The sequence below is a fragment of the Camponotus vicinus genome, unplaced genomic scaffold, assembly GCF_025532165.1.
Source record: "Camponotus vicinus isolate PSW18456_S1 unplaced genomic scaffold, iyCamVici1.0 SCAF_3, whole genome shotgun sequence".
NCBI lineage: Eukaryota > Metazoa > Arthropoda > Insecta > Hymenoptera > Formicidae > Camponotus > Camponotus vicinus.
The window spans coordinates 4,307,595-4,324,436 of NW_028141967.1; the positions used below are offsets into that span (position 1 = coordinate 4,307,595).

At 30.8% G+C, this 16,842-nt stretch overlaps 2 protein-coding genes across 3 annotated transcripts; both read left to right on the forward strand.

Moving 5' to 3' along the window:
* Window positions 1–1,426: 1,426 nt before the first annotated feature.
* Window positions 1,427–5,799, forward strand: LOC145968567 (thiamine transporter 1). Of its 2 annotated transcripts, none has more exons than XM_083094137.1 (7): window positions 1,427–1,718; window positions 1,860–2,065; window positions 2,143–2,527; window positions 2,728–3,108; window positions 3,832–4,024; window positions 4,120–4,255; window positions 4,317–5,799. In XM_083094137.1, the coding sequence occupies exons 2-7, from the start codon at window positions 1,946–1,948 to the stop codon at window positions 4,515–4,517; spliced, it is 1,416 nt and encodes a 471-aa protein (XP_082950263.1). In that variant the 5' UTR covers window positions 1,427–1,718; window positions 1,860–1,945; the 3' UTR covers window positions 4,518–5,799. The 2 variants fall into 2 exon arrangements, with proteins under 2 accessions (XP_082950263.1, XP_082950262.1); XM_083094136.1 differs by having other exon boundaries at window positions 1,428–1,689.
* Window positions 5,800–8,817: 3,018 nt separating this feature from the next.
* LOC145968001 (serine protease inhibitor 88Ea-like) lies at window positions 8,818–16,672 on the forward strand. The gene is made up of 4 exons (XM_083093163.1): window positions 8,818–8,972; window positions 12,672–13,016; window positions 14,279–14,654; window positions 15,312–16,672. The coding sequence occupies exons 1-4, from the start codon at window positions 8,958–8,960 to the stop codon at window positions 15,899–15,901; spliced, it is 1,326 nt and encodes a 441-aa protein (XP_082949289.1). The 5' UTR covers window positions 8,818–8,957; the 3' UTR covers window positions 15,902–16,672.
* The last annotated feature ends 170 nt before the right edge of the window (window positions 16,673–16,842 follow it).

Genomic DNA, 16,842 nt, shown 5'->3' on the forward strand with positions numbered 1-16,842 from the left:
GATTTTTTTTCATTTAAACATATATTATTCATTTAATCATATATTAAAAACATTCCAGCAAACACTAAGTAACATTTATACAGGGTGTTCCATTTTAACTTTACCATCGAAATATTTCGTAAAGTCTAAAAGATACTAAAAAATGTTTCAAACAAAAGTTGTAGGATTTCGAGGGGGACATCTGATGGTGACTTTGACTTTGACCTAGCGGTCGAATTTAGTCGTCATTTGAAGGTCAACTTAATTTTTTTAAATGGAACCCCCTATTTTTTATTACATATTCTTATAGCTCATCTCGAGAGCTTTCCAAAACACTATAATTAAGTTAGTTTTCATTAAGTACTTTCCGAGTTATGAGGCTTGAAATAATTTCTTAATTTTACATAAACCGTAAAATATCTTGTAAAATATTCATTTTTCGATTATCTTACCTTAATACTTTTATGTACAAAATAATGAGAGGAATCAATTGGTGTAAAGAAAACACATGGTTGTTTCGAAGAAAAAATATGTAATTTGCAATTAACAATTACATATTTTTTCTTCGAAACAACTATGTTTTCTTTACACCAATTGATTCCTCTCATTATGTTGTACATAAAAGTATTAAGGTAAGATAATGGAAAAATGAATATTTTACAAGATATTTTACGGTTTATGTAAAATTAAGAAATGATTTCAAGCCTTATAACTCAAAAAGTACTTGAGGGAAAAATATTTTATTATAGTGTTTTGGAAAGCCCTCGAGATAAGCTACAAGAATATGCAATAAAAAATAGGAGGTTCCATTTAAAAAATTGACGGTGACCTTCACGTGACCTTGAAGCAACTATTCAAGGTCAAACTAATGACACTACCTTATGTCCCCCTTGAAACCATACAACTTTTGTCTGAAACATCTTTTTCTAAAATTAAAAATAAGAAAGTTATTTGGGGTGGGACATTAAAATGGGACACCCTATATAATCAAAAATAATTTTATCTATATATATATATATATATATATATATATATATATATGTATATATATGATTAGATCAATTCCATACATAATTATGTACACAATTATATATAAAACATTTTCCCACGTATTCATTCAAGATCCAAAATTCGTCCATTTAAGATCCATAATTCGTTCACTAAAGGACGTCTTATGGACGTCCAGAGCAGTTGCAAACGGACGTACAGTGGACGTCCTTTGTACGTCCGTTGCATAATATGAACGTCCGATGGATTTACACAATGTCCGACATGGACGTCCGTTGTACGTACATAGGATGTACTTATGCTTCTTGGGACTTATGCTTCATAGTTTTCTAATATTATGTGACTTTTCAAATTATGTGATTTTAAAAAAAATCACATAATATTAGACAATCCGTTATGTGATTTCGTTATGTAATTTCTGCACGATTTTGTGACACGATTTTTTTTCAGTAGAGTTTTTAGAGGCGCTTGGCATCGAAGCACGTGTCAGAAGATAATCACGTGGTCGTCTGCGCATGCGCATGCTTCTTTCATCGCTAGATCAGTCGCTGGCGCGAGGAGGAAAGGACACGAGGACAGTAGAGCGCACGAGTGTGCGATGAACGTTGGATAGGAGAGGTTAAACGTTGTGCGATCCGAAAAATATGCAGAACATTTGATTACGAGAGATTATTTCGTCATCGATAACTGAATAGATATTAAGTATGGAGAACAATTGACAGCAAGCAGGAGTAAAATAAATCTGACACTTTATTAAACAATTAAGCATATTTCGTTCTTGTTTTAACAGTTCTTTAAAGAAATATAATTAAAAGAAACTATCATTTATTTTCTTATACTGACTAAGTATCTGAAATTTACTTCTTTTGCAGGGATGCAAGGCTGAGAGAGCTTCCTTAAATCTGATGCAAAGACTATGATTCCCTCTCATCAAGTAAAGAACAATTATTGACGCAACATGCATTGGGTCAAAATATCATGTATTCTCTGCATGTTTGGGTGCTTCAAGGACTTCCGACCCTCCGAACCCTTCGTGACTGATTATCTGACTGAATGGAAACATTTCGACCCCGAGCAAGTGAGTTTTTAGAATATTCAGTGTGCGATTGAGTGTTCGCTTAATAGTTAAAATAATGTCAATGATATATTTTTTAGGTGAATCGAGACATTTTTCCTGTTTCCACGTACAGCTACTTAGCGACATTAATAATTGTGTTCTTGGTCACGGATTTTGTCAGATACAAGCCTATCATCATACTCTGCGGCCTCTCCGGCATTGTCACATTTGTCATGATAATATTTGGGGAAACTATACTGATATTTCAGATCCTCGAGTTCTTTTACGGCCTATATCTCTCCACAGAGGTGGCATATTACACTTACATATATGCTAAAGTTGATAAAAGGCACTATCAGGAAGTGACAAGCCACACTAAAGCAGCTATATTATTTGGTCGCAGCATGTCAGCCATTGTAGCGCAATTAACAACCTCTTTCAGTCTATTGAACTATCACCAGCTCAATTATCTTACTATTTCAGGTATATATAATATAGGCAGAATTACAGAAAAGTTCAATGCAAATTAAGTTTTCAGAGTCTCCACACTGCGACATATTCAATCATAATTTCCATAAAATTCTTTGTAGAGCAATAATTATATATATTAATTTGTGAAATTTTAAAATTTATAAAATTAATTTATAAAATCTATTATTATTTATAATTATGTACTTTTTCAGCCAACATCTTTGCGACGATCTGGGCATTCTTCCTGCCTCCCGTGAAGCAATCGATGTATTTCCATCGTAACAGCATTTCCGACGACGAGCAGAGCAAAGGATCGTTCGATTATCAATCGACTGAGCCACCCAAATATCGCTATATTGCCACATCAGAAATGCCACTACTTCGCAAGATCAAGAATGCGTATGCACTGCTGTGGAAACACTTCTTGCAGGCTTATATCGATTATCGCGTGGCAAAATGGTCGATCTGGTGGGCTCTGGCTACTTGCGGATACCTGCAGATCATCAGTTATATACAACTGTTGTGGCAGGATGCAGTAGAGAAGGGTGATATGATCTACAACGGCGCGGTGGATTTTCTTTATGCGCTCATAGGTGAGAGAAGGAGAGACGCTTATTTATCTCTGAAATGTCTTTTTAATTTAAAATTTTAATTTAAAATTTTTAATTTAAAATCGAACCGAAAAATTAGGATGAAAAATTCTGAATAATTAATTGTTCTTCGAGCTCGAGATAAATTGCACGGCAATTTTAAAATAAGCGATCCAATTTAACGCGACTTGCATAATTTGAATATTATCGTTATATCGTCGTTGATGTTATCTTAAGTTATCTCATGTCATTAATTTTGCTTTCCTATCATATTATAAATATCTCCAGGGGATAAACTTAATGAAGATTACGCCGATAGTTTTAAACTGATAAGCAGCTTTTGATAGACAATTATTCTCAATTGTTTCAATGTTACAAATTATAAGAACCGTAAATATATAAATCTAGATAAAAATATATAAATAGAAGTAAATTTGTTTATGCAATTAACAAACTACATAAAATACTCTATTAGAAAAATGTTTCATTTATTAATCTTAAATTGCTTTGTTTTCAAAAATTAAATTTAAAAAAAATATTACATTTATCAATAAAAAAACGCAGATCAATGACATTAAATACGAAATGATCTTTTACTTACTTTTTTTTAAATAACACTTTATCAAAGTTGACCGAGTGATAAGATTATAGGAAATGCGATTAAATAGATACACACAATTTTTTCTAAATTTTTTATTTTATATATTTTTTTTAAATTTTCACCAGGTGCAGGGATCGTATTTTGTGTGGGGAAGATGAAGTTAAACTGGAGCTTGATAGGAGACGTCACATTGTCAATATTTTCGTTCTTAGAAGGCACCATATTGGTGGTGGCTTCTTACAACTACAATATCTGGTTCCTGTACGCTGGCTATATCGTATTCGGCGTAATTTATCACACTATGGTTACTGTTGCAAGGTAAATTTGCGTCAGATAAGATAAATTTCCATTTCAACAAGGATATAAAGAAGTATTCATAAATATTCATAAATATTCGTTTCATATATTTTTAGCTTCGAAGTTGCCAAGTACATATCCGAGGATAGTTACGGCCTGATATTCGGAATTAACATGTTCTTTGCGCTATTAGTGCAGAGTCTGCTCACGCTCGTGGTCGTCAACAAGCTGACGCTGAGCATTCGGCAGCAGGTGAGACATTCATGCGGTAAAATGACGCTTTATTCGTGAGATTATTTGCGTTTTTTTTCAGTTCTTCATCTACGGTAGTTATTTTGTGATCTTGGCTGTGATATACTTTTTGATGGGTGTCCTTAATCTCGTGCAACATTATCGAAGTGGTGGAGTTTTCCGTCTGTGGATTAACGATAATGATAACTCTCTGCCCACAACGCGAAACACGAGTAGCTCGAGTGACGTGATATCGCCCAAGACGAAGCACAATGGTAGCTGATGATGCAAATGCATCTTAGTTGGCAATCATATTGATAACTTGAATTACATACATTCTTTATAGCTTAGAAGGAGAGACAAAGAAAAAGAGAGAGAGAAAGAGAGAGAATAAGAGAGTTGTATAGTTTTATATTGTTGAATGAATTACACGTTATGATTTTGTTGCCTTTATTTGTTGAATGAATTTACACGTTATGATTTTTTTTTATAAAATATTTTCGTTATTAATTTAAGTTATTATCTCTACATTCATGTGCGCGATGTTTTTCGCGACGCATTGTTGTTTCTGAGAATTTTAGAGAGATGTATTATTGTTGCACATATCGTATACATAGTGTACATGTATATGCAGTATTAAATCGTTATGTAGGTATTTTTAAAACAATGAACTAATGTTTTATTATAGTCAGACAATTGTTTCCTTCTCGTTAAATTTTCCATTTTATCCGAGGAACAATAATAAGCTAATGTATCAATTTAGTGTTATTATTTCCTGACGAAAAACGGATGAACCATTCGTATTTATGCAGTCTGATGCATTTATCAAGTGAGCTTCTTGTACAAAAAGATGAAATAATATCGTGTGAAGCATCTCTGGATCTTTAGAAAATCATATCTGAATATAATGATACCTGAATATAGTTTGTAATGATTACAGTTTTATAATGTTGAATAGAAATCTGACATTCGAATAAAATGTTATTTTCGAATTGCGAGTATTCGTCATTCTGTTTTTTCGTTTATCTTCTTGACGAAGATAATAGCTTTCATACAATAGTGATCGTTTGATTTCAAAAATACGAGAAGATCAATAAAGCTATTGTTTGAAAGCAGGGTAGTTCTGTTCGCTTTATCAAGTTTATAATCTTCGGATCAGATATCCGAAAAGAGATTCGAGAGATGCGTGTTCTCTAATCAAAATTTATTTTCAACTTATTTGAATTTTATATCTCGCGCGATATCAATAAAAATCTGATTTGAGATATTATCAACTTGATTATTTATTATATAAATTAAAATAAAAAATTTACTGAAAGTAATAACAATTATTAAGTAATAAAATTAGCAAAGAAGATTATCAAGGCACGGTAATTGCAGAAAGTGCAAGAAAGAGAAGAGAAAACAATTTTTTTTTCTTTACTTATTGATTTAATGTGTATTGATATGTGTATATCTTATATTTAATATATTTAATGTATGTATTGTAACGAAAAAGAATATTTATAACTTAATTATTGTAATAGATGACACAAAATTAAAGACATTTTTTTGATTATATTATATTATTAGTGATAATATTTTTATCATATCAAAAAATTCATTGATTTTAATATTGAAAAAATAACTGAAATTAAATGAATTATATTAGAGAATTATATTGAATTAATTTTAAAAGATTTTAAAAGATTTTTAAAAGATTTTTTAAAGAATTTTAAAAGATTTCAGTTAAAGTTTTAGAGGAAAAATCGAGGAGATAATTTATCGTTAAATAATTACAATTAATACAATTATTTAATTTTTTTATTGAATTATTGAATCCGACTTTTTAATGGAAATCCTTTATCGTAATAAATTTATTAAATTTTTCCTGTATCGAATTCCTATTAAGAAATCATGCCTTTGTTAATATTGAATAAAATTGCCAGAGCTGCCGAAGCAAGGACCATTCCTCGGATTTCCCGAAATTCTTCTACAACGCATTACCATTTATGTCGTTATCCAATTTAAATGAATGGATGTCTTTTTAGCTTATTACTCTTCAACGCAAGGCTGCGGTCCATTATGGATGATTCGACTGGGATTTTCCCACATTTGTTCCGAAAAAGTATAGATATGCGTACGCATGTAAAGATATGCGTTGACGAGTATGCTTGCATAAATGCGAGATTATATTTAACTATTATATAGATAAAAGAGAAGAAATCTTGTGTGTAAAGAGAAAAAATTATGACTCGAATTATTAAACATTATGTATTTAGTTCAAATTAAGTATTAAATTATAAAGATTGCGATTCTCTTTAAGTAATTTTCTGAATCATGACATACAAAATCAACGAGGATTCATATCGCTATAATCGATATATTCTATTATAAGACCGTCATTTATAAGAACTTGTTATCCTGTCAATAGTCTTATCATCAGAAAGTTCTTTGATAAATCGGTGGACTTGCGGATGAGATCTCATCTCAGATAATTTATTTGCAGGTAAGATAAAAGAATACTCAATGTATGTCAAGAAAAATATTATTACATTTCTTATAAGTTAATGCAGTTTAATATTGAATTTGAATAAAGCAAATAAAGTTTTCTAACGATAATTAATGTTTTGATAATTTTCCCTTCATTTAGATGAAGAATTGAATTCTTTTAATAATATGAATATTTTCTTTTATTGAAATAATGTATATTTTATTATTTAATAGTTTTTATATAAATTATTTAATTTATTTAAAAATGTTTATTATTATTATTAAACAATTATTTAATTCATAACGATATCCTTCTTTTTCTAAATGCTATAATTATTTTAAAATTTATGTTTAAAATTTATTGTAAATAAGAATGTATAATAATTCTATATAAGAATATAATTTTAAAGTGTATATATTTTCTTCTCCCTAAATTATTATGAGAAAAAAATTAATAATTTTATCAGATCTAATTTTACTTTATTAACATGATGGTCTGTCATTTTTATTAATTTTGTTATAAATAGTCTATTTTACATAAAGAATTTTTTTATTAAAGAAAGAATTCGTGATTCGTTGGAAATTTTGTTTGTTAACTTAACAATAAAGACGCCATCAATTACAATAAAGATATAATCAATTATAATTGTCACGTTACAATTAATTATAATATCATACAGAAAATTTATGATATATTTTGTCAATTTATATGAATAATTATTATCACGATAATGTTTATTTCCGTGAAAAAAGCAAGAAAAACTTGAAATGATTCTTCTAATATCAAATATGGCTACGGCGTCGAGATCAGGAGCTTCAAGCATACCATTTAATTGTTCATTAAGCTATTTGACCTGTCAATCTTGACCCTTGTAGATGGATGGAGAAATACACGAGTGAAAAATATATATTTGATAAGATCGAGAAGAATTTATGACAGATTGATTTCGCGTGAATTTGCCACATATAAATTTGTTTTGGATAAAAGAAGGGAATCTCTGAAAAATTTCGGGTTAATTTTTTATTAAACGGATTTATGCATAAATTTTTTATTAAATAGATTTATGCACAAACGAAGTTGAGTCTTCTCAAGAATATGAATTTTTCAAAATGAAATTATCTTCCACACAAAAGTAAAACGCGCAAACAATAATAATGAATGTGAGATCATTGACAGAGACGACAGGGATTTTCTAGTAATAAAGTCGATAATTACGACTGGGCATTTCCAAGAGACGAGGAAGTAATGGATCGCTCCTCGCGAGAAGTGTTTATGTACATATTATACTTAAACGCGTTCAGGGTCGAATTGGTAGAGCTTTGGCTGAATGAAAAACAGGAGGAGATTTCTCATATAAATGTCAAATAACTTAACTCTTGGCAGGTATATTTTCTTCTTAATTTACTAATGTTACTTAATTAGTAGATAATTAATTTAATCAATATACATATATTATGTATAAATTATATAACATATATCTACATTTTATATATTTTAAATTGTAAAAATATGATAAATAAAATACATTTATTATATATAAAATTTATAAATATATATTTTGTTGAAAGAGAGAAAATGGTTTTTTAAATAGATATTGATTAAAATTGAAGACAATTGTAAGAAGATATAACTTTTATTATAACTTATAAGTAAAACTTGATTTCTGAAATGTTATTATTATTGTAATAATATTTTTGTAGATTACTATAAAACATCTAAAGGATTTCATGGGATCTCTGTTGAGAATTTAATAAGAAATTTTGAAATAAATCGTCAATTAATTTTTCTCCAAAGAATTACATTTTCTGACAATTTAATTTCGTTTTCTTAATAATTTTATCATTAATATTTTTTTTGCTAATTAAGAACAATATTCATTATTATTTCGCAATATCTTAGACGTAGATTAAATGTGATGAATCTTCTGTGAGATCGTTCTTTTTTTTACATTTTTTAAATAGAGAAACAAGATTAGCTTTTGCATAAAATTTATTCGAGTACAACTTTTTTTCTGGCGCTTCTCGATTGAATCCGATCCTGGACATTGCTTGTCGTGTACGTCGTGACGTTCTTCAAACGTGACAAAGTGGGAAAAGAGTGGGGCCACTTCAGACATTCTCTTCTCTTGATGGTCGCTCGCAGCCTTCAGTCCTGCTTCTTCTCGATCGAGACTCGGACGTGCTGTAATAATCGATCAATATCATCGCTGTGATCTCCTAATTCGTTGGAATTTCGAGAAAGTGCCCAACCATGTCGTTCTTCACGGTGAGTGCCACTGTATCGTCTGTTCCACTCGCGTTTTCTCTACTTCGTTCCGTTTCAATCCGTCAAAGGGGCAAGATGATTTTCGAAATTCTTCGATAGAATATTGTTCGCGTTGTTGGAAAGACGTCAATGTTGTTGTATTTCTTTGAAAAATGACCTCTTGACTGTTGCTCCAATACAAGTTCAACCGCGATAAGTCTTATCGAAAGACTGAGAATGTTTTTGCCTCTTCGTATTAATTTCTGAATTGATTGAAAATATATTTATTAATAAATATATTTTAATATATATTAAATATATTTTATCGTATTTGAAAAAGAAATATTTTTTTTTAATTAAAACACTCGGTTTTCATGTCTAAAAATTTTTGGAAATCTCTTCTTCAGAAAAAAATCAAAGCTTATAGATTTTTTATTATTTAATAATAAGTTTATAGATATAAGCTTAGATTTATATAAGATAAAGTTTGTAGATTTCTTTAATATAATAAATTTTAAATCCACTATTAGTTATCATATATATTTTATTTTATAAAAAATAAATAAAAAATATAAGACTCGAAATATAAAATTAAACAAAACAGTTATAATGGCAATACGAGTCGAGTGTCGATGTTATAACACATTTATTTATAATACATCAAATAAATATTGATATTAAACGAATACAAAGAGAGGATAGCGAACGTTTCGACCCTATTTTTGGGTCATCTTCAGCGCGAAAGTAATAATATAATAAAAGAAATAACAAAAGTGTTTTATATCGGAGTCTGTTACAAAGAGTGCTGTCTGAAGATGACCCAAAAATAGGGTCGAAACGTTCGCTATCCTCTCTTTGTATTCGTTTAATATCAATATTTATTTGATGTATTATAAATAAATGTGTTATAACATCGACACTCGACTCGTATTGCCATTATAACTGTTTTGTTTAATCTTATTTTATGTAAAATCGATTGTAAAGTCAATCGATCGAAGATTTCATAAATAAAAAATTCGTAGCGATAATTCAGTGTGTGTGTGTGTGTGTGTGTGTGTGTGTGTGTGAAAAATAACTTCCTCGTGTCTCAACAATCATGCCTAAGCATGATTGATTATTTCTATCTCGTTTTATCTGAAGCGATGTTATATCGGAATTGATGTAATAAAGATATTCACAACGCATTAATACTATGTATGTATTTATTGTGAGACATCGGACAGTTTTTTTATTATAAACAGGCGGTGATATCACAGAGGACAGAATTCATTAGCAGTTATCCGTAAATATTGATGTATATATTTAATAAATATATAAATTAATAATTTATATAAAATATTTATAATAAAAAAATATATTTATAATAAATATCTTTATTTGACAAATATATTTATAATAAATAATTTTAAAATAAAGAAAAATCCGATGTATATATTTAACGCCAAATGTGATTGTTAATTTCACGTGGACGTTATTCCTTACAAAGTTAATAATAGAAGAATTTCAACTCATTAACTGCAATTATTCTATTATGCTCGTGGCTTTTGATGAGTTAATCAGACTATATTTATAGCTATTTTACAAAATCTTTGCGTCTTGAAATGCTTGTGTAGAAAGATAGAGAAAGAGCTACTCTTGATTCTCATGGAATTCCCCATTCATAAGTTTTTAATAAGTGATTAATCGAGCTATTTAATCGTTCGTAAAAAAAAAGAAAAAAGTAGCTTCCAAGAATGAAACAGGCAAAGACTACTTCGCGAGTAAGCTTGTCATGAATTGTACATGATACGTGATCATCATACAAACAAAAAGGATATACGAGCGAGGAATTCGCTAGCGATTCCCGCGATATTTTAATTTGGATCTCATAAAAAAAGAAATTCAACTTTTAATTCTCTCAAATTTTTACTTGAAATTTTTAGTTTGAATTTTTTAATTTTAATTCATAATTATGTCTATTTTAATTTTAAGTCGAGCTCGTTAATTTTAATTCACACAAGATGCGATTATGATTGATAATAATATTATTTATATATCCACAAGAATTTCATATATGATTATAAAATTTCTAAAAAAATTGGTCTAATTAAAAATTATCAAATTTGAAAGTGCTTATGATTTGTTGTTATAATATTATTGATAACGACATATTGCTTGTAAGCAAAGTTCTAAGAAACACGTAACAAACTGTAAAGAAAAAACAAATGTACAAAAATTAATTTTATCTAATTGCTTGAAATGTTCCAAATAATTTATAAAGGACGAAAATGACTGAACTTTAGATAAATTTTCATTATTTAATTTGAAACCCAACTTGAATTCAAACTGTTAATAGAATTTCAATTTTTTTTTATTTTTAATCTCAATTTCAATTAATTTTTATTCTGATTCTATCGAATGATTTCAATTCTAATTTAAATTTCTAATTTTAATTTTGAGGGACGATTTTTATTCCGATTTTAATCCTAGTTTCCAACTTCATCGAGGAAGTGAAGAAAATTTTTACGATGGCCACGCTATCGTGCCGTCAGTAATTACGCTACATACCGTTACTATTAATTGTCAAGCAGAGATTTCACGCTGCGTGGATGCAATTGCGACGATTCTATCTTTATTCGAAAATGCCACCTTCGTCACGTGTTAATTTCAGCCAAGAAAGCCGGATGCCCTATGATGATGTCACATGCAGTGCTAGCTACTTTCTCTCGTTTCCTAGCCCCCGATTTCCGATCCGGCCGCAATTTCGCCATACGCATTGTGCAGGGCCGAGAGCACCGCCCTGAGGAAGGAAGTTGCGAAGGGGATTCGCGTGCAGTTGCATCACTTCTCGAATAATAGAGAACATATACCGGATGAATCGTGATATGCAATCGCGTGAAGAGAGAAGAGATGTTATATAATTCTGTCGTTTATTTTTAGAAAATTTAGATGTAAATCGGAAATTTAAGTCCTTGAAGATTTGAGTCCTTGTTCTCTGAATGATTAGGCTGTATTCGGATTGAAAGGATTATGCATCCAGTCGCGATCGATCTCTCGATACATAATGATTGCGGGACACGTGGTCTAAAAACGTATAAATCAGAGGCCACTATTGCGTGGGAAACTGTGTTACAAAGTATCGAAAAAAAATATTGTATATTTATAGGTGGCCCACATTTTTTCCCAGGCTGTCTCGCGTTTTGCATCGAACGTACGATTCCACATCCGCTTTCTCTGCCGAGCGAGAAAGTTTTTTCCTCCCGAACGCCAATACTTGAGCGAGGGAATGATGTCAGCTTTATTCGCACGGAATATCCTTAATTTTTCGACAACAGACGAGCTCGATAAATATAGCGATCGAATAAGAAATAAATCGTGAAAATCGAAAAAATCATAAAAATCCAAAGTATATTTTTATCAACAATGTCCTTTCATTAATATTTCATCGAAATATATTTTTATATATAGTAAATAATATATTTGCAAAATATCAGAAAATATTTAAACGTCTCGAATGAAAATTGAGAAACGCAGAGAAAAACAAAGCGTTTATAAATATATTGATATTATTATTTATAATATTAGTAATGTAATAGTTATACATATAATAAAATTATATTTTAATTTATAATTAATTATATAAATTATATAAAATATATAAAATTATATAAAATATCTTATGATAAATATTTTAACTTTTTAATAAAATTAATTTTTTACACCATTTTTCCTGTTTTCCAGGCGATATTGTCGCTGTCGCTGGCAATCAGCATGATTTCAGCACAATGTCTAACAGGGAACGACGTTCCTACGATGATGGACCCGACGTCCAAGATATCGCTGACAGACGCCCGCATCGACTTCGCGCTGGACAGCCTGAAGAAAGCAGCGCTGATTGAGTCCAAGGATAATATCTTCTTCAGCCCGCACAGCATCCATCAGGCTCTGAGCTTAGCGTACTTCGGGGCCCGTGGCACAACCGAGAGCTCCCTTAAACAGGCTCTTCATATTCCCGAACAGTTGACAAAAGTCGACGTGCAACGTTATTACGCTTTCGAAAAATCGCTCAATCAGCTGCGTTCCCAGGTGAGCAATTCCAGCAGATTCTGTCAGATTGCGTAATCGTCCGCCGCGCGATTTACTTCGCCCGAGGTATGTCAAGGCGAATCGCGCGCGATTTATCGTTACATCAACACCTTCGGATCCCCAAGGTTCTAATAAAATATATGGCAGGAGTCCTTGGACGACTTTAGGATCCTGTCGTTGCGGCGAAATGTCCTCAATCGGACAAAATTGAAAGATGTGAGCTTTTCGCTTTGGAAACTACAAAAATTAGACCATTAGTGTAAAATCGAGCTATCGTGAAAAATAAATTAATTACAAATACATCGTACATGGAATTAATAACTAATTAAATAAATAAATAAATAAATAATTCGAGAGTAAAATAACTTAACAGTTTTAGAGTAATACACTTTCAAAAATTTATCATCTCTTAAAAATTAAATGTTCTATTTGTGAAAAGAGATTTTACTTTATATTTATTATCTTAAAAATTAAAAATATTCTAAAAGTTTTAAATATATAGAAAGATGTGTCCCTGATGTACAAAAAGAGGTGACTTCACGACTTTATCGTTTCATTGCGACGAAATGTTTTGATCCTTAATTTTAATAAAATGAAAAATTCAATATTAATTGAATTAAAACTAAATATTAGTTACAGATATAATTCTTATGTCCAATAAATATAAATATGAACTAATTAAAAATTATAGATTTTAAAATTAATATGTATAAACAAAGATAAATATATAAATTAATTACAATTTAAAATAATAAAAATTATATCTTTAACTTTATAAATTAATATTTTTTTAAACTACTTAACTTTAATTATTATATATAATTAATATATCATTATATTAAATTAAAAATTAATTAAATTAAAGAACTAAACTGAATAATATAAAATTCTCACTTAATAAGAAGCTATGAAATTTATATTGTTGTAATGTGTATCAAAAGAATCGAGATATATCGTATAGACTGAATTAATTGCGAATTACTTGAATATAAAATAAATAAATAATTTGAATGTGAAATATACTTCACAATTTTAGAGAAGAAAGTAACACAGTTCTAGATATTTATCATCTTTCGAAAATTAACAGTCCTATTTATGCGAATACTCGATTTTATTTATTATCTTGAGACCAAAAACATTCTTTAATTATGTCAATAGACTCGAGTGATATAACTTTCAAGCTTTTAGGAAGACCTTCCTTCATTCCTTTGAGAAATTTCTTACATCAACAATTTTCTCATCCCTGATGGTTCTTGTTACAGATGAACGAATCCCCGGATTATGAGTACAAAGTCGCCAACAAATTTTGGATCACAAATTCTAGGAAGCTACGCGATTGCATGTTCGATTTCTTCGGTGATCAAATGCAAGTGACTGATTTCCGTACAAATCCCGCCGAGGTGAGGACTCGTATCAACGATTGGGTCAGCAATATGACAAAAGGCCATATTCGTGATCTCTTGCCACCCAACAGCATCAGCGAGGATACGGATCTGGTTCTGGCAAATGCGGCGTATTTTAAGGGCCTATGGGCCCAGCGCTTCGATCCTAAGAATTCCAAGCGCGATATCTTCTACGCTTCCGGCACACAAAACTCTGTTATCACCTTTATGCGTCAGAAAGGAAACTTTAATCATGGTAAGAAAATGCTATTCACTTCATTCTGATTTGCCTATATTCTTAAGTCTTAATTTATCTGAATGATATATCCTTAAAAATAATATATCCTCCTGAAAGATATGAATCTTAATAATCTAATTTTTAAACAATAATTTATTTAAACTAACTTAATTAAAATAAATTACTAACAAAATTTAGTATTTTAGGGATATTGAATCTTATATTACAATTTAAATAATTAACATTTAATATTTATAATTTTTTTAATTCTTCAAGAAATAAAAACATTTCTGCAAAATTGAAATATCTTATTTTAAAATAACACGATTTTGTTTTTCAATTCTTTTCTAATGAAATTAGGATTATGTCCCAAAAATATGCTGTGAAATAAAATTAATCTATGTTTATTATTTCAAATAATTACAGCACGTCATCGAATCATGCATTTTTAAATATATTGTGTCTTATTGAGAAAAAAAGCAAAGTATTCAAAATTTAAAAAGACCATTATGTAACATTTCAAAATCAATAGACACTTGTGTAAAAAGATCAATTTCTAATATTCTTCAAAAAAAAATTTCTAAAAATTTTTCAATTTTTCATACCACTATAATAAATTAAATTCTTAATTTATATAATTTCTTAAAATCCTAAGCACAATCTTTTTCCTTCCAGTCGTCTCGGAGGAATTAGGCGTGTACATTTTGGAGCTACCTTACAAGGGTAACGATGTATCGATGTTTGTGTTATTGCCCCCGTTCTCCACCGCGCGGGCCCTTTCTCAGGACTCGGAGCCGCAGGATGGCATTCGCCAGCTGGTGGAGCGATTGGCTACCGAGAAGGGTTCTCGGGAGCTCCGTCAGCTTCTCGATGATGGGATGCCACCGCGAGAGGTCGAAGTAGACCTGCCACGCTTCGAGATCGAGCGAGAGCTGCAGTTAAATCAACTGTTGTACGCTCTGGGCGCCGGGGAACTGCTGTCACCCGGAGCAGCTGATTTGCGCGGCTTTGTCGCCGATGGCGAGCCGAGCCTACATCTCGGCGATGCCATTCATCGAGCCCGCATCGAAGTCACTGAGGAAGGAACCACTGCGGCCGCGGCCACCGCGATCTTCACCTTCCGCTCGAGCCGACCCACCGAGCCCGCCATCTTCAAGGCCAATCATCCATTCGTCTACCTGATCTACGACAAGCATGATCGTACCGTCCTCTTCACCGGGATTTTCCGTTCTCCAGCGGACTCGCTCGCCTCCGGTGCCGTTTAAACGGGAAGATTCCCGTCCTCGAAAGGTGGACAAGGTCCAAAGGACGATTCGGCAGGGAATCGTTGCGTCAAGTCTTTTTTCTCGTAATCGATTGACTCAACTCTGGACAGAGGACTCGTTTGATCGTGTGTGTTGATGTTGTTGAGTGATTTCTATTAATGACCAGAGTCCCGCTTCTTGAATGCATTCGCAAGATATACGCAAGTTTCATTTTTGCGAGAAATCTACAAGTTAATTGGATAAATTCAATTGGTAAGTCTATCAACTTACAACTTGCATGTAAGAGCAGAATTTGTGGATATGATTCTCTTGCGAATGAATTTAAGAATCGAATCTCAGATATCGTTTGAATACTTTTGATGTTTCTGTTGGCTTTCAAATCTGCGATCTATCGAGAAACAAGGATCTTCTTCCGATATTTTCCCGAGAGGAGTCTGTTGCATGAATCTCATTAATTTATTCTCGTATTTAGATTTTATATTTTACGACATCTTATTGTGTTATAGGTAGGTGAAAACACGAGTGTATATAATAAAAATCCACGTTAATACAATCTTTTGATATTGAATGAATTTTGGTGTAATCGAAATCGTGCGGTTATTGACATTAGACTGAAACATTAGTCCTACAAACTTTCCTTCTTTCTCAAATTCAAAATTGCATAACGACGAATAATGATGCATTCTAAATCGAAGGAAATGTTGTAGAAATATTAAAATTACACTGCGGAGATTTATGTAATAAGAGAAAATAAAAATATAATTAAACATACGTGTAATTAAATGTTATATGCATACTTTCTTTTAATCATATTAACGTTACTATAATAATACTCATTTTACTATAATAATAACGTTATCTATAATATTACTCATTATCGCTACTATAATAATAATATTCATTTATTTCAATATTGTGATTCTTTGAAAAATTATTATTGA